The sequence below is a fragment of the Carassius carassius genome, chromosome 47 (assembly GCF_963082965.1).
Source record: "Carassius carassius chromosome 47, fCarCar2.1, whole genome shotgun sequence".
Taxonomy (NCBI): Eukaryota; Metazoa; Chordata; class Actinopteri; order Cypriniformes; family Cyprinidae; genus Carassius; species Carassius carassius.
The window spans coordinates 5,585,903-5,613,572 of NC_081801.1; the positions used below are offsets into that span (position 1 = coordinate 5,585,903).

At 36.7% G+C, this 27,670-nt stretch overlaps 1 protein-coding gene across 15 annotated transcripts in view; it reads right to left on the reverse strand.

Moving 5' to 3' along the window:
• The window catches only part of LOC132130846 (calpastatin-like), a 31,227-nt gene extending 3,908 nt beyond the window's left edge, over positions 1–27,319 (reverse strand). For 5 of the 15 annotated variants that reach the window (XM_059542680.1, XM_059542681.1, XM_059542674.1 and 2 more), the window contains exons 1-22: positions 27,185–27,319; positions 25,144–25,197; positions 9,808–9,870; positions 8,301–8,438; positions 7,758–7,877; positions 7,279–7,383; positions 6,829–6,873; positions 6,639–6,734; positions 6,422–6,502; positions 5,839–5,889; positions 3,531–3,614; positions 3,069–3,143; positions 2,157–2,270; positions 1,913–2,020; positions 1,703–1,819; positions 1,426–1,524; positions 1,261–1,311; positions 1,079–1,129; positions 688–762; positions 503–565; positions 251–337; positions 14–130 (exon numbers count right to left, since the gene is read on the reverse strand). In XM_059542680.1, the coding sequence (XP_059398663.1) occupies positions 14–130; positions 251–337; positions 503–565; positions 688–762; positions 1,079–1,129; positions 1,261–1,311; positions 1,426–1,524; positions 1,703–1,819; positions 1,913–2,020; positions 2,157–2,270; positions 3,069–3,143; positions 3,531–3,614; positions 5,839–5,889; positions 6,422–6,502; positions 6,639–6,734; positions 6,829–6,873; positions 7,279–7,383; positions 7,758–7,877; positions 8,301–8,438; positions 9,808–9,870; positions 25,144–25,197; positions 27,185–27,232 (1,842 nt within the window). In that variant the 5' untranslated portion in view covers positions 27,233–27,319. Of the gene's footprint in view, positions 1–13; positions 131–250; positions 338–502; positions 566–687; positions 763–1,078; positions 1,130–1,260; positions 1,312–1,425; positions 1,525–1,702; positions 1,820–1,912; positions 2,021–2,156; positions 2,271–3,068; positions 3,144–3,530; positions 3,615–5,838; positions 5,890–6,421; positions 6,503–6,638; positions 6,735–6,828; positions 6,874–7,278; positions 7,384–7,757; positions 7,878–8,300; positions 8,439–9,807; positions 9,871–14,289; positions 14,442–21,379; positions 21,532–25,143; positions 25,198–25,846; positions 26,174–27,184 lie in introns of those variants that run through there. The other 10 variants (XM_059542678.1, XM_059542684.1, XM_059542682.1 and 7 more) reach the window with 10 other exon arrangements.
• Between the last annotated feature and the right edge of the window lie 351 nt (positions 27,320–27,670).

The window sequence follows — 27,670 nt, forward strand, 5'->3', positions numbered from 1 at the left end:
ACAGCGTTATCACCTCTTTCTCAGGAGGAGGATATGTCTTGAGCTTTTCCTCTGAGAATCTGTAACCTGGTGGGAGTGTGTCTTCTCTCTCTCCAACACGAACTCCCGTCTTTGATGTCAAATCCTTCTCCTGTTCAAAAAATTCATTTCAATTATAAAAAAAAAAAAAAATCACCAAGAAATGTAGCAGTGACACCTATGCCACATTTAAATCTGTAAACTAAAAACATAAGACATTTAGGATTATTACATGAACGATGTCCCCAGGTTTGAGTTCAGGTTCTTTTTTGGGTGGCTCTGGTTTACCCAGTGTATCACCCAGAGCACTGAGAGCGTCCTACACATATGAGACAGCAGGACAAAAACAGAGAGTGATAAAAATCTGTAGGGTCCAACAAAATATGTTCTAATACAATAATTACCACTGATATGCTTAGCATGACAAATTTAATATATTTTTGTGACTTATGTGAATACAATTTTTGTCTTTTATTTACAATACCTCATCTGTCTGTGGTTTTTGCTTAGGGCCAGGAGGGACAATATTAGGAGCACACGAAGAAACCTACAGCACACAAGAATAGAATGGAACGGAATAGAAAAATCATCTTCTGAGTGAAAACATATACAGGAAATACTGGACTGAGTGCAATAATAGCACAGATATGAATCGAGCAATAAACCAACCTTAGGTGCAGACTGTGCAGGAGCCACAAAATCACCTGCCAGAGCATCCAGTGCTGATAATTCATCCACTTTAGGCTAAAAGAAGATCAGAAAGACAGAAAGCATCTTAATCTGAGAAACATTAACACAAAATCATCTGCATTATTACAAAGCATTATGGAACACTTGGTTAATCTTTGCATTCTGTTTTAATGTATTTCGTCACGTATGCTACACTGTCTCTCGTATCACTCCACAGTCACATTTTTATCCCATAAAAAAGCAATTTCAAATCAAATCAATATTTCATGTCTAGTTATCCGTTTGATAAGTAGCCAAAGGTGATATAACATTAGTCAGCCAGTCATTATATCAAAATAGACACAGTAAAAGGCCTCCATGACTGTCCTACCTTGGGAACATCTTTAGATTTCTCAGGAACCCCAGCAGCTTTTTTTGTTTCCTGATTTGAAAAAAGTTATTTTAAAGTTATTCTAAAATAACTACTTTCGACGAGAAACAAAATGAGACATTGAGGCTTAGACAACATTAGACTACAAATGGTTTTAAATAGCAAAGAAACAGCTTTCCTACCTTAGGAGCATCTTTAGCATTTTCAGGAACCGCTTCAGGCTTCTTCTTTTCCTGATTAAAGAAATTAATATTGTTGAACTATCTAAATATACATTATAAGCATTAAATAATTTAGTATTGCTCTTATGGAATCTCATTTGAATGAAAATGATTATAAATGATAACCTGTGCAGGAGGAACAGCGGCCTTAACAACAGGTGCTGCTGCGGGCTCCGTGAAACCTCCAGAAAGAATGTCCAGAGCATCGTCTGTGTCCAGTGAGGGCTGAGAGAGACATCCACCAATCAGAACACAGCATCCAGTGATGGCAGCCAATCACAATACACCATTACTAAAACTCATTTCTGCTCATAAAAGTGAACATTCTCTAGTATTAAATAAGAATTAACACTAATAGAAGTCACTCATTTGAAATGTTTGTGTCTTATATTCAGTGTCTGACCTCTTTCTCAGGAGGAGGATATTTCATGAGCTCTTCCTCTGAGAATCTGTAAGCTGGTGGAAGTGTGTCTTCTCTCTCCCCGACGCGAACACCCTTCTCTGATGTCCATTTCTTCTCCTGCTCAGAAACATGTGTATGATTAAAAAACATAGAAACTATAATCTAATATAAAATAAATAATGGAATAAGAATTATTAACAGAAGTGTTACATCAACAATCTGCTCAGGCTTGAGTTCAGGTGATTTTTTGGGTGGTTCTGGAGCACCCAGTGTATCGCCCAAAGCGCTGAGAGCGTCCAGCGACATGGAGTTGTCCGTCTGGAAGAGGACATTAACATAATTTAAATTGATTTATATTTAAAATATATTGACTGATCTAAAATATAAAATCCTTAAAATATGTAATGATATATATATATATATATATATATAAAATTTTATTTTTTTTACTGACCTGATCTGTCTTTAGTTTAGTGGGTTGTGCAGGGGTTTCGATCCTGGCTTTCTTGTCAGCAGGTGGAGCAGATGATTTGGATACTGCAGCAGGCTGAGAAGTTTCCATTTGTTTCTGGTCAAGATGAGAGAGACATTTTTATTTTTGGAAGGGGTTAAATAATAATAATTATGATAATTTTTATTTCTCAAAACTCAAAGGAAACGGCACAATAAATATACAAACAGGACAATAGAAAACAAACAAGAAATACCATATACAAAGACAAAACAGAGTAATGTAGAACTAGAGAATTAACCATTAGATGTTATAATATTCAATCTTAAACAAGTGAGACTTAAGTGTAGATTTAAAAAGAGATAGAGAGTCAATATTTTTGATGTCTGGTAATAGTGAAGTTCTAGATCGGGTAGTGGAGCAGCAAAATGCCCTGCTCCCCATGGTGGAGAGGCGAGCAAAAGGAACAGTAAGGTGAAGAGAAAAAGCAGATTGAAGAAAAGATTTGAGAAAATTAGAAGAAAACCAGGATTTAGGATCGTTGAGACAGTCAGTGAGAGTGAAAGGAGGGAGATTAGAATTAGGTTTGCTGAAGAGATGGAGTTGGGTGTCATCCGTGTAACAGTGTAAAGATATTGCCAAGAGGAAGTAGATAAATGATGAAAAAAAGGGGACCCAGGACAGAACCCTGAGGTACACCAGTATTAACAGAAGAAGGTTGGGCAATAAAAGATTGTAGGTGGACGAACAAAGTGTGCCCTGAAAGATAAGATTTAAACCAATCCAGAGGGGTGTGAGTGATTACTCTATTAAAAAGGATGGTGTGAGAGATGGTGTCAAAGGCATCACTTAGATCAAGGAGGACAAGAGTAGTAACACAGTGTAAATAATGTCAGTGTTTTAAAATGCTGTTACCTGAGAGGGTGGAGGGGGAGCAAAGTTGGAGATGCCTGCCTGCCGAACATCGACTGCTCCTACTGTTTCAGTTTTCTGGAAAAACAACAAAAAAATATCATACAAAGAAACAAAACTTTGCATTAAGTCGAGACTGTGCATATACAACTGAACAGTCTAAGATGTCTTAAGCGAGGGGTTGCTAAAGGGTGCTAGGGATATGCAGGAAATAATTTTTTATTGGGGTATGCAGAAAATACTTGTTATAAACATTTTGTCAGCTTATTTTTATAATAATTGTAATAACTATAGAACATTATGTACATTTTTATGATATTTTTTATGAGAATAAGTGGGCCTTTATACATGGAATAAAAAAGCATAAAATTTGACTGTAAAGAGACCATTATAACTGGGGGTCTATGCATTTTGAAAACCCCTGACTTGAGCAAATAGATAGCAAACTGCTGTCAAGATACTCACCACATCTGTCTTCTTAGGAGCAGCTGGAACTGAAGACACAAACCCAGCTGAGAGGGAGTCCATCGCCTCATCTGTGCTTATAGGCTTTCAGAAAAAAAATCAAACGAACACACGTTAAAGATATTAATGACATGGAATTGTGCACAAAATGTGACAAAATCTAATAATGTAATTCTAGGAACGACCATTGGAGGGAGCCACAAGCTCACTTTTGGAGGATTTTTTTGGTGAACCTGGAAGGAAAAGTACAAACACACCCTCTCTGCATACCAAGAGCCCTACATTAACAACATGCTGCGTTCACACGCTAACTTATAAAACAACCACCAGCTGAATAAGCTAAACTCTCTATGAACGATCAGGGAAAAACAATTGGAAAAGTTGTACAAAATATTGAGGAGATGATCGTAATATTCTGAGAACTGAAGGGTGGGCTATGAGTGTTTACTCAAAACCTGTATGGCATAATGAGTGAAATACAGCACAGGTTAGGTGTGTGTGTGTGTGTGTGTGTGTGTGTGTGTGTGTGTGTGTGTGTGTGTGTGTGTGTGTGTGTGTGTGTTGATTGGGCAACAATGTGCTGAAAGTGAATGTGTGATGATGAATTTGTGTTTGCTTCTGTATGCTAACCAACACCCTTAGAACAAGCTAAATATTTGGCACTAATATACAGATAGAAAGAGACATGAAGAATAATGATAAGAGATGAGTGAATATCAGCTGTTATATATCATACATGACAGTATGACTGAGTGTGAGAGAGTACAGGCCTTATTCACTAAACGTGCATATTGTGTGCAAAATGTTTTCAAACAGAAATAATGATTAATCAAAGTTCATACTGGTTATTTATTTCATATTGATAAGTTCATATTTTATTCTAAATTTATGAAAAACAGAAATATATCAAATTAATTAAATATTTTATCAAAAAATTAAAAGAACAACAATACAACTACTAATAAAGAAAAATAGACAGTTAATTTAAAGTTCTAAAAACAACTGACAGACTCTTAGTCAGGGGCGGACTTAACCAATAAGTGAGGTCAGTGGCCGCTTAGGGCCCAGGAATCAAGGGGGCCCCATCTGATATTGGCTAAATATATTTAGCAAATACTCCAGTTTGTATTTGTATTCTCTAGTCTAAAGCTTAAAATATTCACTTACAGCACAAAATGTGGATTTTTTCTCAAGTGCCGAGTTCTGCAAGCTCACGAATCCTCTCATTATAACGTGTAGATACGATGGTTAAAAAGGGGATTCGCTGTGCAGATTAACAGAACATCATGAGATTGCGATGAACTGAAGTGAATGACAGCTTTTAGTGATTACTGAGGGAGCTCTCTTTGCGCAGAGAAGAAAATATCATGTTTCGTGTCATGATTTTATTTGTCTTGATGTTTCAAAATGACTCACTTGTGTGATTTTCCTATGTGCACAGGTGCGTACTGTGCGAACAAATGCACGAATGCGATGACTGGAGATTTCCGCTTAATAATACATTTTCGATTTGTTTCTTTGCAAACCCTGCCTTAAGAACTCTTAGTCTGAAAAAAATAAGCCTAATATGGAATTAGAACCAGATCAGGTTGACTAATTATTTACTTAAGTTTTGAAGAGTTTATAGTAAATTATAAACTATGAGAGAGAGAGAGAGAGAGAGAGAGCAAAATAAGGGTTAGGCATAAAAGAGCACATAGTTATTTTCTGTCTTGGGCCCCCAAATCACTAAGTCCGCCCCTGCTCCTAGCGGCCTTATAATTAATTGTTTGTCTTAAGCCAGGAGCTGCTAAAGGGTGCTAGGGGTATGCAGAAAATAATTTTTTTATTATAAATTATTTGTTATTAACATTTTTTCAGCTTATTTTTATAATAATTGTAATAACTATATAACATTTTTATGTAAAAATAAATAAATAAATAATACTAAAATATTTCCCACATACATATATTTATGATTTTTTTTTTTATGAGAATAAGTGGGTCCTTATGCAAGGAATAAAAAAATTAAATAAAATTTGAATTATATAAAAAAAATTTAATAAAGATACATATTATTTGAAATTGAATAACCATGTAGCTCTATAGTAAATGTTAACAAATTTTATATGCATTAGATTGATGTGGGATAAGTCAGACAATAACAGTGTGACTGTAACAGAAAGCCGTAGAATGCTAATGCGGTGTTGGGAACACTGGAGACTTTAAAAGTGTGTAAACTACAAGAATGTGAGTCACATGATTAGAAAAGGGCTAAAAACAACACACTGAACACACTGACAGTAAAAGGCCTCTGCAACTCGCCTACCTTGGGAACATCTTTAGGCTTCTCAGGAACTCCAGCAGGTGTTTTCTTTTCCTGAAAAGACAAATTAACAAACGATTCGACTCAACGCTGATCGATTCGACTCAACGCTGAAAAACATGCGTGAAACAATACTTTGAATTAGACAGAAACAGACTAAAAGACTTTCAGACATCACTAAGCTATAATTAAAAAGGCAGGTTTCATGAAGGCGTTGTGAAGACAGAAACAAAACAGAAATGTGACGAGAGAGAAGGAATGAATGTTTGAAAAAACAAATCACCCCCAAAAAAGACAGCATGGCTTCAAAAGTTTTGTAATATAGCACAAAAGCCCTTCTTTAGACCACTTTTGGTGCATTCTGTCCATTTTGAAACTTAAAAGCCTCAATCTCTATTAATTGTAATTGCATGGAAAAGAACAATCAACATAGTCTTTAAAAAAATCCTCATTTTGTGTTGCATGGGAAGAAAAGAAAATCATCCAGGTTTGAAACAACATATTTTTGGTTGAACTATCACTTTGACTACTAATAAGATGAAAGGAACAAAGAAACGGTTAAAAATAGGTATGATCTCCAACTGACCATGTCTGCTCGTCTGTATCCGGGCGGCAACGTGTCATCTCTCTCACCACAGATAACACCCTTTTCTGCTTTTATATTTGCCTGAGACATGCAATACACTCCATTAGAAAACACACGTGTAGAAAGACACGGGCTGTTAAATAATCAGCATTCACAAACACATGCTATTACAGCTTAAGTTTTACACATCACTCTAATATCTACACTCATGCAGTACCTCTTTGACTTCTGGTCCAGTGAATGCTGGGACTTTAGGAGCCACAGGTTGTGATGATGGTAATGTGCCAGACAGGGCATCAAACGGATCTACATCCTACACACAGGCATAAAAATAAACTCAGTGGGATGTTTTTAACGTACAGAGTATCTGATGATCACACAAAGATAAAGTCAGCATGTAAACTTACCTCCGTACTGACTTTAGCTCCTGGAGGACCCACTTCCACTTGCACCTGCAGCACAAAGCAAATTATTTTTTTATACTTTTTTTTTTATACCCCATCCTGACATACCTGGACTGCACTACCCTACTTGGTCATTTTTAAATGATCTTAATATTATGGAAGTTTGAGGGTAGTTTACATGAAATTACCCACAAACATAAGACTTTTTCCTTACTTTGTAGTTTGTATAGCATAATTATGTCTTAATATGATGATTTATTAGCTTGTATTAACTGAGTGACTACATGGGGGAAAATATTTGGATACTTAAAGTAATAAGATACACTAGGTGCTTCTTTTCAAGCATGAATGTCTCGTATTTGCACTTTTAGCATGAGAATAGGAGGGTAAAATAACAATGCAGATGTAATTTTATTGCACTCCTGATGATCCTCTGTCATTCCATTAAAGTACCTTTTGAGCACTTGTCTGTTTTTGCACAATGGCCGGGGCTGAGGGCTTCCCAACAGCCGGATCCACCTTAGCAGGGCCCGGTTTGGATGAAGGAACGGTTGTGCTCTATCAGGAGCACACGCACCACATATTCGAGAATTAACACCAAGTTTAAAAAACAATACTGAGCAAATGAGCAGCCAAAGCTAACCCAGAAAGCGAAAGAGTAGAAAGATAAGATAAATTTTAATCTTTTCAGGAGTGCAATGATGCAGCTCCAAACAAATGTTTGAAAGATAAACGCCATGAGAGGGGTGATCCCAGAATGAGACATTGCTGAGGTGGGACTATCCATCAAAAGAGAATGATTGAAGTAAAAGCAGCAATAACTGGCAAGTGGAAGATGATATCACAAAAGCGGCATGTCCATGAAAGTCTTGTTTGCAGAGGAAGTTGGACAAGAGAAGCCAAATGCCAATGAATGCTGTGCACTGGTGTACCTGGGCCTTGTCTTTCAGAGGGTCTGTGGCCTTCACTCCTGTCGTTCCAGCAGGTCCAGTCCCAGAGCTAACAGCTGGGTCTTTAGCAGAAGGTGCAGGTGCGGGTTTAGAGACTGTAGCCTGGAATCAGTATGCAGGAGTAAGAGCGGAATACAGCGGCTAATCAAGATGCACTTTAAATATGAAGATGTGATGGACACACCAAACTAAGATGGTTTGCAGATGGGGTTTAGTTTCAAAAATGGCAGAGGAGAGACTTTAAACCCAAAAAGTCCTGAATGTGTTGAGTGTTAAGACCCAAAAGAACAAATACCAAAAGCAACATCTCCATTAGACAGAGAAGTTTGTGCAACAAATGGTCCTACAGAAGTTGTGGAAAAGGAAACAGCCCAAAAGTGTTTTGTTAGTGTTCACCAAGAAATCAAGTTAGGAAAGAAAGGCAAAGACAGCGTTTAAGAAAAAGTGCAGTGTGGCCTTGATGAAACCCAGCGTGAGGAAGGTGTGATAAGCCTGTAGTCCCATTAAATCCAGCAGACGGTCTACCTGTGGCGTGACTTGAGAAGGTCCTTTCTGAGTGGTGGTGAAGCCTCCACCTCCTGATGCTCCTGAAGGAGCTGCTGGGGTTGCAGGCGTGGTGCCGGGTTTGACAGTCACTGCAGTAGACGGTTGTGTAGGCCCTTTCTATGATGCAGATGTGAAATGGCAATCATTTATCATGTTTAAAGTGTTTCTTGTTGAGAGAAATGCCATAAGATTCTCAGCACCAGAGCTCAGTTGTGCCAGAATGGCATTAACTATAGTCTTACAAAACACTTTCCCCGGGCAGATCTTTATTTGTATAGGAACAAGAACGTCATTTGTTTTTATTGGATATAGAAACTTTTTAACCAAGGAGTTTTGGGACAATTAACAATCACACAAACAGCAGTTACAAGCAAGCAAATCAAAAGCAAACAGCTGTAACTAGATTTGAGGAAAGTGAGTCATAAGGCAGACGCGACACAATGTCCTGCCACAACCAAATATCCCAACATGCTCTGTCCAAAGGCAACAGATAACCACGAAGAAAAATGAAAAGAGCATTTCTGTTAACTACCAAAAAGTCTCAAAAAGCAACCAACAAGGTCTTCTAAGAGTCCATATAAATGCAACAGGAAAGCAGAAAGACTTCTTTGTCTTTTTTTTTTTTTTTGGTGCTGCTTGATAAATCAATCAACAACAACCCACAACACCCTAGTATTGTGGCAAATCAGTAAAAAAAAAAAGTTTTTCTTCCGTTTCTTTTTTTTTTTTCACAAAAAGCTTGTTTTTGTCTTTTTCAACTGTTATATCTTCAGGGTTCCCACAACTTTAAACCTATGGTTTTCCATGATGTTCCATGACTACTGGAAAATAAAAAAAATTAAGCATAAACTAATTTACTAACTAAATATTTATATATATGTGTGTGTGTGTGTGTGTGTGTGTGTGTATCAACTTATTTCTTATTGACACATTTTTTTGCAGATGAAAGTTCCTGAGCATATCCAAAATTCCCAGGTTTTTTTTTTGTAAGAAAACAGATTTTCTGTTCAGAAAACTGTATTTTCTCCCAGTAGTCTATCTATACTATCAATTCAAGCTAATTCATAATAAATGCAGACATTGTAATTTATATTGTATTTAATCGTATTATTAAGAATAAACACATTATCACAGCTGTGAGTCTGACTTGAGGACAGGCAACAAAGTTGCTTTCCACCATCTTAAAGGAACACCTTTAAACCCTTTATGTGAATGGACAGAAGACTTTTCCCAGTTCTCCGTTCAGCTACGACACAACACCTCTTAAAAACACAGTTGCATCCCTCACAGAACAGACACCTGAATATCTGAATACAGGAAAAAGCAGACAGCTAACAACATTCAGTCGAGACGTGATGGGTCCATAAATTTGTAGTGGACAATAACCATTTTGTGGAATATGAGTCTTTCCATAAGACAAATAAATGAGATAGTGTGAAGAAATAAAGTGAATGAGATAACGACTGAAAACAATGACGGGTTTTACCTCATATTTTGCAGGATTCGCTGTGGAGACCTGAGATGCTGGTGTGTGTGTGACCTGCTGAGACTGCAAAAAAGAAAGACAGAAAGAGAAGGGTTGAGTGTTTGGGAAAACATAATGCATTTACATTATTATGAAAAAGCATTATTGCTGCTAACAATAAATAAAAAAAATGCATTAGTGCTGCTCTATGGAACCCATTACTTTCCTCCAACCATCTCGCTACATTAAAAACAGACAAAATCATATGCAAATCATGAGTTTAGTGTGAAACATGAGGTCATGCTGAATCAGAGAGAGGAGAAACCCATGAATTACATATTACATATGTATTTTACATACATATTGCATATTTGTGAATGATTTTAAATGAGAGCAAAAATGCAAAGTGGATTTCTAATCAGACACATCAATAGATACATATCAATATTTCACTGAAAACTGAAGCAATAACAATCCTATATGACTTACTGTAAGGATTAAATTGTTCAGTAGCTCTACCGGTTCACAAACTGCATTTTAATGGGCTTTTGAATAACTATACAAGACCTTAAACCACCAAACCACCATAATCATGGCAGTCACCATACTTTTCAACCCAGCTGTGCATTATAAACAGCTGCTTAATCATGAAATTGTGACAGCTCATGGCTCGTCTTTCTATTGGCCTTTACATTTGCTCTATTTTTTTCTACCCAGAATGTCTGTGAACACAGCCTCAAGGAGCACCCAACATATAGATTTACTGTTTCAATGTTCCATGAAGTGTTCTAACAAGCTCAGCAGGTTTTAGGTTATGTACTGTATGAGGGTGGATTGTTGATGATGTAATACAAAGAACCAGAGCTAATGACACAGTTAAATACTCAATGTTATTCGTGTGATAAAAGCTCTCCCTTTAAAACCTGAAGTTGTTGGCCAATCAAATGATTAGCCACAGGACATTTTCTCGATCTAATTCTATTTATAGAGTATTTGCACCCGCTGTGAAATCTCATTGGTCCAAAATTGAATTCCATGCAACTCTACATTAAACATCCACTATATCTTTTGATTGTGTCACATTGTCCTACATGACATAGAAATCATGTTACATGGTTGTCATGGCAGGTCAGAGGAACTTAAAAGAATATTAAAAACATAAGAGATCACTTCTTCTTTTTAAAGACTACATTGTCCTTATTTTACTTTCTTTATTAGGTTTTATCATTAAGAAAGAAAGAAATACATAACACTGATAACAAAATATGATGACAATAACAATATTTTTTTATTATTTATTCCCAATAAATTTAATTCATGTTATGAATATAATAAATTATAATAATAACAAACATCAAGCATTATACAGTCTTGATGTTTTTCAGATTTATGGACAATCATTAAACAATAAACAAAAATAGATAATAATTATACTTAATATTATAATAATTTTAAATATTACTATCATTAGTATATAATGTAGTACTAACATTACTACAATAATTACTAGAATTATCAATATTATTAGAATTATTAGAATAATCATTGTTGTTATTGTTGTACATTTTTTTAGATACTGACAGCCGAGAAAAACAGGAAATGATGATATGTGATGAGAAATAACCAGATCTCTCAAGATCACACATCAGAGCATATGTGAAGTCACTGGGGTATATTTTTAACAATAGCCAAAAATTGTATGGGTCAAAAATATAGATTTTTCTTTTATGCCAAAAATCTTTAGGATATTAGGTAAAGATGAAAATATTTTGTACATTTCCTACCGTTAATATATCAAAACTTCATTTTTGATTAGTAATATGCATTGCTAAGAATTCATATGAACAATGATTTTCTCAGTATTTTGATTTTTTTTGCACCCTCAGATTCCAGATTTTCAAATAGTTGAATCTCGGCCAAATATTGTCCGATCCTAATAAACCAACTCAGCTTTCAGAAGATGTATAAATCAAAAGTTTGAAATATTGACACTTAAGACTGGTTTCGTGGTCCAGGGTCATATACAGTATGTGCTAACCAGTCCACTAGGCCACAACTTCTAAAACATCTTTAAATAAGTAAGGGCTCACAGAATAGTAATTCAGGACGTTTTGATGCTCAAATCCTTGCCATTGTACTGATCTTTGACCATCAAAGACACTTTGCTCCCAAATAATCTATGCAAGGGCCTTTTGCATACATCAACACTCAGTGTTCTTTCTCTGAGCCACTAAATAAAGATACATGAGCACCAACGATAATAAAGGTGCTGGCTCTGAGCATATGGACAACATTAGAAAAAACTCTTGAAAGTATTTTATTTATATCTTTTGGAAATACTTGGCTGATACCATAATAACCCAACCCATTTAACAACAATACAACAGAAAAAGATGGAAGCCCATAATAAAGCTACTGAGAGTACATGGATTGAATGTGCATAGGTGTAGAGCTAAACGTTGCATGTAAGAAACCACCTACATGCTTTTTTTGTCAGGTAAACACTATGCATGCTCAGCAAAACACACACACACACACACACACAAAAAAAGCATTATGGGTAAATTTGTGGGTAAAGACAGGCTAGCTACAATATAAAAGGGCGATATGTATAGAAGCACTGAAATTAATTTGATGCTAACTGCATTCAAAACATTTTTACAGATCTCAATGCAACCACAACAGAGGATCCTCTAAATAATAAGCAGTTGAAATCATTTTTCTTTTAAAGGTTATGATTAAAATAGTCTAGGATGGCTTTTGCTGTTATCACTGACACAGCCAATGTGTCAACACCCAAAAATATGCCCACATGAGTCAGACCAGCCTAAATGACAAGCTCACATCTTATCTCAATATAACAATGGTCAAAATTCCTGATGGACAATCTAACTATCACTAACTGAACCCTCACACAACAATGTCTGTGCACATTTAGCAAGTCTGACAACTCCTCCCAGAAACCACAATGTGTGACAATGGAAATAGCAACACGGGTTGGGTACAAACCACACAGGTCTTCTCCAACCTGTTTTAGCCTCAGTCCCACTGCCCTCTTCTAATTCAACTATCCTGAAGCAGCAAGTTTGGTGGAGTCGCACAATAATTCTGTAGACACACCCTTTTAACATAACAACTGGTGATTTATAAACAGAAGTAAGCTATGTTAGCATTGATTCTTGCAGCCCAATAGCTCAAACTCCATCCAAAGCACTATTAAACAGGAGAAATCTGTCAGCAGTAACCTCCTTGTTTGATTCTATTCTTTTAAAAAAAATCATGACTTATGCACGTCTCCAGCCAGACTACCTCAAAAGTACCCTCTGTGGTTACGGAAAGTTAATTCATGTGACATCTTAAGTTTCACATTCAAATGTTTGTTTAAGACCAGCTATTAAGTAACCATGACGACAACATTTGTGTATTATGACAACTAGGATGAAACGACGATATGATGTTAGCAGTTAGCACTGAGGTTTAAGGATGAGAAGGTTTTACTAGCATAATGAGAGGTTCATTAGCGAATAGATTAGCATGACACAGGGCAGATTGTATTTCAGACCAACTAGTTAAGTGTCTGCAATCAATTCTGGGACTACAGAAATGATTTATGCAAATATGATGAATTCTGACTGATAATGACTTAAATGTTGGCTTGTACATTACAAATTCCATCACATTATTAAGAGGGAACATCCTGGATGTGAAAAATGACTTCAAGTTGCTACTTGCAAACAATCTTTAAGTATATACAGTACTAAATGGCCAGCAGCAAAGTGTAGGCTAAATGTAATTGTGAATGATATACTGAGGAAAATCCAATGCAGATAGTTTTGTAGATGCTGTAACTGCACTCTTGTGAGCCCACAGCAATGGATATATATTTTAATACATTTAAAGTTGATGTACAGTATGTAAAAGGGAGGATACAGATTCATGATGGCACTAGTATAAACTATGCAATTATTCAAGATCTAGAGTGCTTGTTGCATTACAAAATGAATTCATTCTCCAGCCATGATACTTCCAGATAATAAGCAGGCCTATTACCTCTTGCCATGAGCGTAAGTCAAAATGGAAGGTTACAAAATATGAAAATGGCACACTGATTTCACAAAAATCTCTAAAATGTGAGCATACAGTATAGTGACAGACAGCTATCGTTCTGACATGCAGAATTGCATGTCAGAAAATCAGAAATCAGAAATCATAAACTTAAAACCTTCTAAAGCTAAAACCAATGCAGTCAACAAAAAAACAGTAAACTTAGTAAACAGCTTTTTTAACAATTTCCTGATTAGATGAAGTCTGGTCAGACAAATCAGTAAGAATATACAGAGGCCTTTTCAGTCTCTCAAACAACAATGAAGCAAGCACAGTTTCGTTCGTGCCAAAAGCACTGTAATCGTTTCCACAGACTGCAGTGCAGTTGGCACAATCTTCAGCTATCAGGTACAGCGGCAGGAAACCACAGACAGAAATGCAAAAGCTGCAGATACGTACCATCTGTAACAAAACTGTTCTGTTTACTTTCCCCTGTAATCCAATCTAAAAGACAGTCACTTCAAAATCCTTCAGGCTGAAATAAACAAAATATATCCCTTATGCACAAAAGCATACACTAACAGAAACACGCCCAACAGTGAAGCCAGAAGCCTTCAACTCCTCCCACTCCACCACGTTGTCAGCTGATGCCCCTCCCTCCAAGCAGAGAAGTGTTCTGACTAGTGAAGAGGGGAGAGGCTCCACCCATTTGCAAAGCGAGCCAGGAAAAATGAACACAAGTCTGTTTCCATACTACTATAAGAAAGTTGGAGTTGGGGTGGTGGTTATGGGTTTCAAAGATAGGCCGACTGCAGTGGTTTGAGGAGGTCTGGGCTGGTCTGGACTGATAAGAAGTTGTGCACGTTTCTGTAGAGGCTGGTGAAGAAAAATTTGCAGTGCAGACAGTGCAAACCTCCCAGTTCTTGCCTGTCAGACTGGGTGTGTCTAGTAAACTCACTGCTCAGGAATCTGAACTGAAAACCTACCATCAGCCCAGAGAGAGATAGAAACAGCATCACATGCGCGTCAGTCCACCACACCCAGAGCATGGAAAAAGAACAGAGAGAAAGAGGGACAGAGAGAAAGAGAGAGAAAATGAGTTTATGCACATAAGGTAAAAAGACAGGATGAAAAACAACTGGGTGAGTCATAGGCCCTGCTTTAAACGGAAGCTTGGACTTGCTGCAGAATTGGTGCCAGTGCTTATGTAAGAGGAAGATGGTGTAGTTACGTAGTCTTCATATACACTCCTACTGATAAAACAAAAAGCTTAACTGTTTTGTTTGTTCTGAAAGGATGCCATTTTGAATACAAACCCCAAACATGGCAAAACCAAGCCCATTTTTATGATAGAACAGTGCCCTCTGGTGCAATGAGAACACAAAAAAAAAAAAAAAAAAAAAAAAAAAACCTTTAACCCTCCCAGATGACAAAAATAAGCTGATGTGTAATAGTTTGATAATGGTTACAATAAAATGAAACAAAAAGTGTGTGTGCAGTGATGGACAAAAATATTGGCACCCCTGCATTTCTGTCAGATAATGCACTACTTCTCACCAGAAAACTGTTTTAATTACAAATACTCTTGTATTCTCTCTTTTTTTTTTGTATTGGAAAAACACAAAAAGCCAAATCTGAGACATTCTATTACACAGAATTAAACGGTAAAAGGACTGGACAGAATGATTGACCCCTTTTCAGAATCTTCAGAAATAATTGTATTTCAAGCATGTGATGCTTTATTTTGTATTTCAAGTCACCTGTAGTAATTCACAGGTGCTGGCAACATAGAAATCACACTTGCAAACAGGTCAAATGGGGAAAGTTGACAACCTTTGTGTTGAGAGTCTATGTGTGCCACACTGAGCAAGGAGAAAAGAAAGAAGAGTAAAGAACTGTGAGGATTTGAGAACAAAAATTGTAGAAAAACATTCTCAAAGCTACAAGTCGATGTCAAAACATCAATACATGAAACGATGAAAGACTGCAACAAAGGATCTGAATGAAAAGGGACACTATAGTAGGACTAGGAGACCCAGAAAGACCCTCTGCTGACATACAAACATAAAAAAGGCTGATTGGAGTTTGCCGAAATTTCCTGTGTACAGATGAGACTAAAATAGAGCTTTTTGGTAAAAAAACATCATTCTACTAAAAACATCATTTCATCTTCAGAAAATGAAATGAGGACAAAGAAAAGAACACTGTCTCTGCAGTCAGTCATGGTGGAGGTTCAGTGATATTTTGGGGTTGTTTTGCAGCCTCAGGCACTGGATGTCTTAAATGTGTGCATGGCATTATGAAATCTGAAGACTACTAAATAATTCTGGGGTGCAATGTAGGGCTCAGTTTCAGAAAGCTGGGTCTCCGTCAGAGGTCACTGGTCTTACAGCAGGACAATGAGCCATAACATATTTCGAAAAGAACCCAAAATGATTTAAGACAAAGCACTGGAGGGTTCTGAAGTGGCCAGAAATGAGTCCAGATCTACATCCCACAGAGCACCTGTGGAGAGATCTCCAAACAGCAGCTGGGAGGAGAAACCCTTCAAATCTCGAAGACCTTGGGAAGTTGGCAAAAGAAGAGTGGTCCAAAATTCCAGTAGAGAGCTGTAAGAAACTTACTGATGGTTACAGGAAGCGATTGATTTCAGTAATTGTTCCAAAGGGTGTCAATAATAAAGTCTATTAAATCGTATTATATTATATTATATTATATAACTCAAAGTAAAAACATAAGATGCAAGGGAAGTAGAGCAAGACAGGAAATTGGAGGCAGGAGTTGAGAACAAAGGACGGCCTTGAAATTGCATCCCCAGGAGCACAATAGCTGTGTCATCAGTATTTACATATATAACGACCATCATGCCCAAAAATTTTATTACTATGGTTTTTCTGTATATTTTTACGGTAATATGGTAGAACATATTGCACAGCTTAAATGCGTGTACTATCTCACATTTAGCTTTCGTCCAAGTGACAAAGATCATACATCGGTGACAACAAAATCATACACAGTTGGTGCAGCTGGGCGGAGATTTTGAGGTTTACAATGTGCTTATCACAAAACACACCAAACTCCAACATAAAACCAAATTCTGTATTTGTTGTCATGCGAATCCTGGAATGCAGTTGCATTCCACAAAGCCACTTCTGAGGCAGGGGACCTTTGACCGAAACCAAATAAGGGAAACAGGAAAGAACAATTGACCCAACGCAACAGTGCTCGAGTTAAGTATCCTGTCCTGATAGAACAACTAAAAGAACCAGATTTCTTCACTGTCCATCTGTTTAAAGGCAACACAAATTCAGCCCATTTTAATTCTATGATTTGATGCATCGCTAAAATAAATAGGAATTATTTGGGAAAGTGTTTTTGAGATCATGGAGAGGTGTGTGAATTGTGAACATGAAGCAGGCCTCAGCATGACAAGTAACAGTGAGTGACTAAACAGGAGAGTTGCATAGCAACCCATATCTGTTAGTAAATGAGTCTGTCATCAGAGTCCCACCCAGACAACGAGTTCGAGAGGTGAAAGTGATTAAACCTACTGTAGGAATGAATCTCAGAAGGCCAGAGAGTCTATGTATGTGCAATTCAAGTTCTGCAGTCTCAGAACTGACAATCAGAATAGAAAAACTGGAAAACAAACAAGGCTCTGTAAACGCTCTACAGAACTCGGAGGTCGCTCTGTTTAAAACACTACTCTGTTTGTTTGAGCGGTCCTTGAGTTCCAACATAGCTGGAGAAAGCTATCCGTTAGCATTCACATCTCAATGGCAATAAAAAATATGATTTCCATGATAACTGAGGTGCTGTAAGTCAGAGCTTTTAGCGCTAATTATAAAATATATCACAGACAGTTTTCTGTCTTGTGATAATGTGTTTGAAACAGTTTGGGTGGGACCATATCAAATGGTCCCTTTTTAGCCAAAAAAAAAGCCCAATATTCTGTACTTTATATCAAGATCAATATTTATCAATAAGAAAGACTGTACATTTTAAATAATGTACATTTTTATAGTTAATTTTGCAATATTTTAGGAGAACACTAACATATAGAACGTTTACTATATTTAGTAGTTTGCTCTCCATTTGGTTTGCTGATTGAGTTTCTGTCCAAGAGTCAGGCATCTGAATTCAGTTTACTGTTTGTCACTTATTCAAGCGTAACGCATAAACAAGTTCAAAAACAGGTTCTGTTCCAAAATCTAGTGAGATGCCTTTTTGTCTACTGCCTGCTACTTAGGAAGCACTGTGCTACACAAATACCTTCACAGAGACTGAGTTGACATTAGCATGCTGCATATACAAAAAATACATAATTAGATTAGATAAATAGATAACTATTTTTATTTGATTTCTTTCAATCAATCATCGTGATGAACTTGCTAATTCTCCACAAATTACAGTACATGTGCCAATGCCTTAGAATTTATCCAACATTGTCAGCATAATGACATCTAACACAATTATGATGCCATAACATAATCGGGAGGTTAACTCAATAGGATTTGGAACAGAGCTTTGGTGAATGGTTAAAAAAAATAGACCTCTTGTACAACTCATGATGTATCACATCATGCTTGCACAATGATTAGGCAATGAACACAATAATGTTTTTGATTCAGTCTCTGATTATGTTCATAACATGTGGGGATCTCCTATATGGACTCATTGGCTTTCTACCATGCCAGATGTTTAACCTCTACAAGACAGGTTTGAATTCATGATGAGGCTCTTGCATTCACACAGTGTTCTGTACTAATTCAACAGCTGAGAAATCTAACAGCCCATCTCTGGGACAAACTGGGGTTCAAAAATACCATCCCATGCTCTAAATACCCAATATTAGCTGCTAAACCTGCAAATATACACACCTGCAGACTCAAATATACAGAAATAGAAATAGTTGTGTGTGCTATTGTGCTGTTGGAACACATGTTGCTCTGTCTGTTCAGATCAATAATGCATCACTAACTGAGTGCACAAACCACTGTAGATCAATACACTCAGCTCACTTGACAACATAATTAATGTTTTAGAATTAAGAACTCTTAATAAAGAATGAACAAAATAAAGAACTATTTTGTCCGACAAAACATTAAAAATTATAAATCAATATAATTACAATTAAGAATTCAACATGCTACAAGTAAATTTAGATTTTCTAAAGATTACATTTAACCATAGCATTATGTCAATATGACAGCAAATATTATGACAGATTAAAATAAGTAAACTTCTGAGTAGTCAAAAACGCATGATTAAATAACTTAATGTCTCACTAGGATTTTTTTGTTAAATGTTAAAACATCTGCACAGAAATTTACAATACACATTCTCCCCAGTGAAAGTGAGCAAGTATCTTCCTTCGGGGCATTAACGTCGGTAGCTGATGCTGAATCAGACTGGCATGTTGCGCTGTGGGAATGAGCAGCACTTGGACAACATCAGCCACACAGAGAGCTCTGCTCATGCTCAAAATGACACAGCTACCTTTCACCTATCCTTTTAGAAACAACCTCTTGTTGAATGGAAAATTCCCATGGATGTTAAAGGTTCTTCATGGAACCACAGATGCCAATAAAGATTTTTTTATTTTTAAGAGTGTATAATCATTTATAGTCTAATGAATCACAGCGCACTTTTAAGAAACACACCCTGAAACGCTATCAACAAACAACTACTGCACAGTGCAACACCTGGATTTGACATAATATTGCCAGTAACAGATAACAGAGACCAGAGGTGGGTAGAGTACCCAAAAACTGTACTCAAGTAAAAGTAAAAGTACTTCTAGAAATATTTACTCAAGTAAAAGTAAAAGTACTAGTCTTGAATAGTTACTTGAGTAAGAGTAAAAGAGTATCGGATAAAAAATCTACTCAAGTAGTTAGTTACTAGTTACTTTGGGTCATATATACTGAGCCTATTTTTATTTAGATATATAGATAAAATGTATGTAATGTATGTGTGCGTGTATAAATGTATATATTTCATCAGCCTTTACTCCAATTTATGTAATTTATTATAAAACCCTGTCTGTTTACTTAAGTAACAGATATAGGTGTCATGCCATAACATATTTTTAATACGACTGACTTTATATTAAATGTGAATTTAACATTGAAAGTTAATGTGATATAAATATTGCTACTAATCTTTCATTGTTCAGAAAGAGAGCAAATAACATTTACATTATTAAAGATCATTTTCACTGACAGTCTAGATTTCAATCACTCTCAGAAACTCCCATTAAAATCACTGAAACTGTTAACACTGTGAAATCAATATCTTAATTAAAGATTCGTACACACATCTGCACTTTGTTGTTCCTGCGAGAGAATTCGCCAGAAAGAGGTATTCAGTCCGCGAGCGAGTGAAGGAAGCACCGGCATTTTAGCGATGACTCATCTGAACGCCTCTGATTGGCCAATGCTTTAACAAGCTCAAAAGAATCATGTGTGATTTGTTATAATGCGCAGCGCTGTATAAACGCATCTATCTCTGGCTAAGCGCCAGCAAGCAATCACAGATCTGAATTTAGCAGCTGATAATATGACTCGCTGAACGTACTTGCACCAGTGTGATTGTATTAAAATTAATAAAATCTTAATCGGCTATTTTTTGTCTTTTGGAAGCTGCATTCAACTTGACTACCCTCTGTTATAAGCCACACACGTACAACAAACTAATGTCACAGTGGTATCGTGTACTGTAATCGAATGTAGCCCAAGTTATTACCTGTTAAACAGTAGACAGCACACGCGGTGTTCATCTAATAAGGATCTCCATCGCTAGCAAATAATAACCTTTGCAGATTTCAATTCAGTGCAGTTCCAGCCACGTTTTCAACGCTCTTTCTGTTCTTAAACGTTACAACTCAGCGCGTGCGGCAGGGAACTGAACGACTCATTCAAACTGATTCATGAACCAATTCACTCGTTTGCCAATTGGTTTGATCAAGCCTTTGAACAGAATTGACTCAAAAGAATGAATCATTCGCGAATGGGCATCGCTCATTGCCCAGAGAAAAGTAGACGGCGCGTTTGGAATAAACCGAAGCATTAACATTTATTGCATTAAGATAAAGTAACGAGAGGAGCGTCGCCCACAGTAACGAAGTAAAAGTACAGATTTTTCCCCCAAAATTTACTCAAGTAAGAGTATAAAGTGTCCATCTTTAAATATACTCCGAAAAGTATTCGTTACCCCAAAAAATTACTCAAGTAAATGTAACGAAGTAAATGTATCTCGTTACTACCCACCTCTGACAGAGACTGAAAAGTCCCTATAGTTCCACTTTTTGTAAAACATTTCCCAGCATTCCTCACACATTCCAGACCTCCTCCTCCCTCGGACAGTCAATGTGGGACCAAAGCCAAGACCTCCTGACCAGCACACTGAATTAAAACTCTTGCTCACATTTAAAATCTTCACAGTCAAGTCAGTCACTGCACCTCAAACACACTTGCACAATATTAAACAAACCCTTCCATGCACAGTACTCTGAGATCTCAATACAATTATATCCAGTAAGCAAGACCTGTTGCTCTACAGCGGCGTCCTGCAGGGCCGGTTGGTCCTGCGTGTTACGGATCCCGCTGAAGATCTGGCCCATGTTTACTTGTGCTGAGTGTGTTACACCGTCCCTGTGACTCTGCTGTGTCTACTCTCTGAGCTACAGCCTTTTCCAGGCACAGGGATCAGGGGGAGGGGCCGGAGGAGTGGTTAAGGCCAAAGGGGTGGGGCTATGGAACACACTGGAGGTAGAATCAAAAGGAGGGAAGGAAGGAGGAATGGCTAAATAGGGTAGCATGTGGAATTAATACCCACCTGACTGAGACGTCTAACAATTTTAAAAAGAAGGGATAGCAAGGGCATATGTGAACGTTCACATTGTATGATCCAAAGGTAAATGTTAACGGTTATTTTTATGGTGCATTTGAAAGCTGTGCAGTCACTTAAATTCTTGAACCAACAAAACAAAATACAAACAGAATAGAAACAGAGGTGCTGTAACTTATAATTCATAGTTGCAAGGACTATGAAAGAAAAAAAGTGAACTTCCTGTGCTTTATTAACCTGTTAAAGACACAATTGCCCAAAAGATAGAATTCTGGGAGAGTATAATTTCATGTCATCTCATGTCCTTTCAAACCTGTATGACTTACCTTCTTCTGTGAACAATATATTGGCTCAGTATGAGAACTGGAAAATATGTTGGTAACCAAACTATTTTGGTTCCCATTAACTTCCATATATATATATATATATATATATATATATATATATATATATGGAAAGTAAATATATATTTTTTTTTCAATACAATGGAAGCCATCAGGAATTGGGGAAGTGCTTAGTTACCAACATTCTTCAAAATATCTTCTTTTGTGTTGCACAGGTGAAAGCCAAACAGGTTTGAAAGGGCATGGGAGGAAAGTAAATGATGGCAGAAATTTATTTTTGGGAGAATTATCCATTTAAAGCATTGAAGCCAAAGAAATCTGTAAACACACTCCTAGTCAAGGAAGCATGATATCTTCACAGTGAGCATCTAGCAAGAGTTTCTCATTTATTAGTCAACCTAAGAATATTTTAAATGTGCAGAGTTGAAATCAAGGGACTCGCACTTACGAAACATGGTGCACTGTTTCCACCCCAAATGCCGAGAACAAAGTAAGCCTGTTGAGTGAGACATGCTTGGGTGTGAACATCCACAATTTTCAACTGACATCTCATCAGATGTGAACATGCAGTTAGGCATGTTAGACAACTAAAGACAGCCAATCTAGGTGTCAACAAGCATTGCATTGTTTTTTAGACCACGTGAAATCAGTTTCTGGAGAAAATTCATTGCCTGAAAGTAATTACACGACAAGAAATTATTCTTGTAGCATTTATAAGATCGGACAGGGTCTTTATTTTTTTCAGTTCCCAACTTGACAGCTAAAGGGGTCATATGATGCGATTTCAAGTTTTCCTTTCTATTTGGAGTGTCGCGAGCTTTGTCGTGCATTGGTAAGATCTGAAGTCTCAGACCCAAAGAGATATTCTTTATAAAAGTTAAGACTCATCCAAGCCCTCCTAAAACGGCTCATTCTAACACACTCCCAACATGTCTATGTCACTGTGTGGGAATAATATAATATGCATATTTAAATCATAAGCTTGAGGCATTCGGCAAATCACTATGCACTTGATAGTTGGCCAATCAGCGTACACCTCCCTTTTCAGACCAATGAGCTTTGTAAAAATCTACGTGTTTCAGAAAGGCGGGGAATAGAGGAGGAACAATAATGTATGGTATGTGGAAAATAATGTTTTTTTTTTAACCCTAAGCCGCATAAACACATTGCATTACACCAAATACACAAAATAATGTAGCAACATCATATCACCCCTTTAACATTGTTTACAACATTGATTGGGATTAGGCTGGCATAAAAGGCTAATTTTGCATGTTTATAATAATTATAATAATTCGAATCTTCTATTTTATTATCTATTTTTATATTATATGATCTGAGAATAATTTCATGACTATGAAATATCTTCTTTTGCAAAGTAGTATATTTACAAGTGTTAGACTTAATTTTATGAGATATTTAACCTCTCAACTCTTGAAGTCACCACCTGACTGGAAATGTTGACTTGCATTCATGGGGGCTTCATTTCGAAATATGATGACTTAATCAACAGCATCAATTCATTCATGAATTGCACAGCTTCATTTTCCAGAATCCTGAATGAATTACAATAATATTATGCAGCACAACCATTTTGAACAGTGTTAATAATAAGAAAACTTGAGCACCAAATCAGCACATTAGAATGATTTTTGAAGAATCATGTGACACTTATGACTGGAGTAATGACTTTAAAAATGTATTCAAATAGAAAACAGTTATTATAAAATGTAATAATATTTCACTATAGTATTGTTAAGAGACTAATTTCAAAATAAATTTAAAAAATCCCCAAATATTCAAAGAGCTGTGTACTGTACACATAAAATGGTAGAAGACCAATATGAGAAAACTACAATTCATGATCTCCACTCTTGAGTAATTCCATAGATAAAGTAAAAAGTAAAGCTCGACCCCTTGCAGAGGAACATCCTGTGTTTGTGCACTCACACACACAAGCACGATTTTGTGAAACAAACTGTTCGACACACCCATATATCTTCCTGTAACTATCAGAATCACTTAAACTCATGTTATGTGAACATGAACTCACATTAACACCTGAAGGCAGAATACTACTAATTTAAGCTGTTAAAACAAATCTCTGAAGCACAGACATGTATATGCATTTGATTATCTGGCATGCATAATTGCTGACACACCTGATGTGTTTTGTCTTCAAGCTCACAGAGCAAGTCAAACCAGCTGTGTCAGCGATACATTTTCAAGCTTTCTTAATGTATCCTCCTAAAAGTTCTCTATATTCATAATATACTAGCTAACATTATGCATAGGCATTGTCAGGCCAGTGCCCGGTGTTTTTCACTGTAACTAGAGCACCTGATGAAGTGGAGATTATATATATATATATATATATATATATATATATATATATATATACACTATAAAAAGTCGCTGATAACATCATGGGACACTGAAAAACTGCAGCCACCGCAGGGACCTTCTAGCAAACAAGTGCATTCCTATCTATACAAAAGCAATATATGCTTTCCCTGTATTGTCTCTCCAGATCCAGTTCTCTGAAGTTGATGGAAAACTGTTTACATTTCATTTTATGGGCTGGATGTGCAAACATGGCAGAGCTGGGTGATAAAACATTCATGGCTTTGAAAAATTACAGTTAATTTCGGTGACACTAGACTGATGGGGAAAATAATTCAGCTAAATCGCAGGGCTGTGACTTGTAAAGACTTTCATGGTCCACAAGAGGATGTCAATGCTTCATGAGAAGGAAAAGCCTGAACTATATATTCTTTATGAATGAGTTATGGAAGTTTCTAAAACGTAGGCTTTAAGCATGTTGTATTAGCAATTTGCAGCAATTTGAATGAATTTCCATTTACTTTCCAGTCACTAACTGAGTTTTTTTATGTCATAGACATCACATTCACAAAGCACAATTTCAAGAAATATCTATCTTACAGATGGAGATAAAAAATTATTACTATAGAAATGAACCTGATTTTGTTGATTTGCATGATCTAATGCCTATAAATACCCCCCCCCCCCCCCCCCCAGTGTAGTGTGTAGCGTATGTAGCGTATTTGAATTCTGTATCAAATTAAAATTTCAAAAGAAACTGTCAATTCTATCTTACCTGGAACCTTGAGGTCTGAGGAACATGGTCTTTTTGTAATGAATTGTCACCTTTCTACAAAGAAATAAAGGCAGAAACAAAGAAAAGTGACTTGGCACCCTGTCAAAATTTACATTTACCTAAGGGTTCAACATGTTACTATGCCCAAAATGATGGCTAAACTGTCCACCTGAGGAATATAGCACTTCAAGTCTGAGTAAAAAGCATCAACGTTACCAATCTTGAGAAATTACTTTTTTGTTATTATTTAACTTAATATTATTTTCAGTCATTTCTCTTTGAATTTTCGACTCTAATAATTTCGAATATAACCTAAATTAAATAATTATTTTGGGATGACACTTTGATGTTACGCAGCACTTTTCATAGCGCATAAACCATATCTCTTTAAATTATTTGAACTACTTTTTGATTTTACAATTGGAAATCGACTCCAGTATCAACAATGGCAAACTTTACAATCCATGCAAACGCATTAAAACCTGATTTCTCTACACTAAATCCGACTACGCCCAACTTCTAATATTAACCTATTGTTTTTTAATAACTGATCATGCGTGTACAAGTACAAAGATCGGCCTAATCCTGAAGTATTTACATTTGTCAACACTTTAAAGGACCCTCCCTATCACTACGACTTGTTTTATATTAGAAGTGAATAGTTTTCTGTGCAGTTCAGATCATGAACTGATCATCTACTTACGATGCTCGACCAATACGCAGCGTACGCCATGGCGGAGGACGAGTCGGTTGAAATTTAGAAGTTTGCTAAAGTAGGCTATTCCTCGAGTTCTGTTCGCCAGCTTCTTTCATTTAAGTGAGGTGATGTGCTGCTGTGTGGGTTTTCATAAAGCCACTCCCGCGAGCGAACGTGGGTCCCAGAGCACTATCGATACTTGCTGCAAATAAATGATTAGGGCGGTTTATCTTGGTTCCCATACGTGGTGAAATCTTTTGCATTACACCGCAATGTGAAAGTTGCTGCTTCATTTGCATTGCGCATAATAAAAACATGCAGAGCGAGTCCTTGTCTGTCTAACAGCGCGAGCATTCCTTTGTAGTGATTGCCCAACACTGTGGTTACGGGGTGTTAGTGTTTCTCTATGCAAGTACTTTAATTGCAAGGAAGTTTTATTTTTAGTGGCACGTCTTAACATTTTCAAAGCAGTGTCAAAATAGGGTATTTGACCATGCGTACTTACGTTGTAGTAACGTTACAAACGTGAAAGTATTTTCAAGTAGCTAACGACATACCTCATTTTGCCTTAAATTGTGTTCTAAAAATCCATAGAAAAATTCCAGTAGAACAAAACGAGGGGGGGGGGGGGTGTATAATAAAAATCCTTCCAGGTTTTAAGACAGCGAACTGAACCGCTACTGGTTCATTTTGTGTCTGCCATGTTAAATCATTTGCGAATAAATTAAAATAAATGACATGCGAAAAAATTCGTAGCCACGAATTAAGAATCCCTCACACACTTAATTACGAATTAATATATCGTGGAAAGGAGTTTTTAATTTGTTGTCACGATATCTTTAATTTTCCCCACCCCACCCCCAGGTCAAATCGTGCTTCGTATGTTCGTATGTCAGTAAGTTTCGAACGATTCATATTATGTTTAGATTCACTAGATAGAACCTGTTCATAAGAGTCATTCATTCTGAAACCGGCCGAGCGGTCACTGATGCCGCTGTGGGCTGTGTTTTGATTCACTGGTGAGAAAGGACAAGGACTGCGCTGTATGCTTTGATTCACTAAAAAGAACCTGTTCATAAGAGTCATTCGCTCGTGAATCGTTTTGCGCTGATTGCTGTGTGTTTCGTAATGTGGATTTAGTAAGAATGTTTATAGAATAGTGCGAAAAAAGTTCTCAAGTACTCAAAGTTCACTTGTTGGTGAATAAACGCTCGAACTGAAAACCATAAAAACGGTACAGACCTGAAGAACAGGAATCATTTCAGAATTACCAATCCATATGTCATTTACAATGTTAGGCTATACAGAATAGCTACTACATTGCATGTGAAAAACATAGCCTACCTCCTTGTTGTTTTTCTTACGACCGTGACATCTCTTTCTGTGTGGCATGTCTGAGGAACAAGTTCACGGACTTTAAAACACAACTTTGCTTTGACCGGAGTTGGGCTTGTGACAGTATATGCTCCTCCCGCGAACTGAGAAAAATCAGTCTGTGTGGAGGTTTTGTGCAACTTACAGTCAGTATGAATTTGATTTAGTGTTTTGTTTGTGTGGCTTTTGTGTGTACATGCATGCTCTTTATTCAGACAGCATCTGAATCTTGGAACTTACCTTTGACTTTCTTGGACTTAACGCATCTAGATTTTATTATTATTATTATTATTTATAATGGATTGCATATGTATTTTCTGCAGTGCCACACCCCCTCAAACGCTTCCTTTCTCTTCTACCTGTCTCAAAGGGAAAGTTCATCACACAGTCATATTACTCATTTTCATCTGTGGAAAAAAACAAGCATCGTTTTAAAATTAATGGGAACTAAGGCTT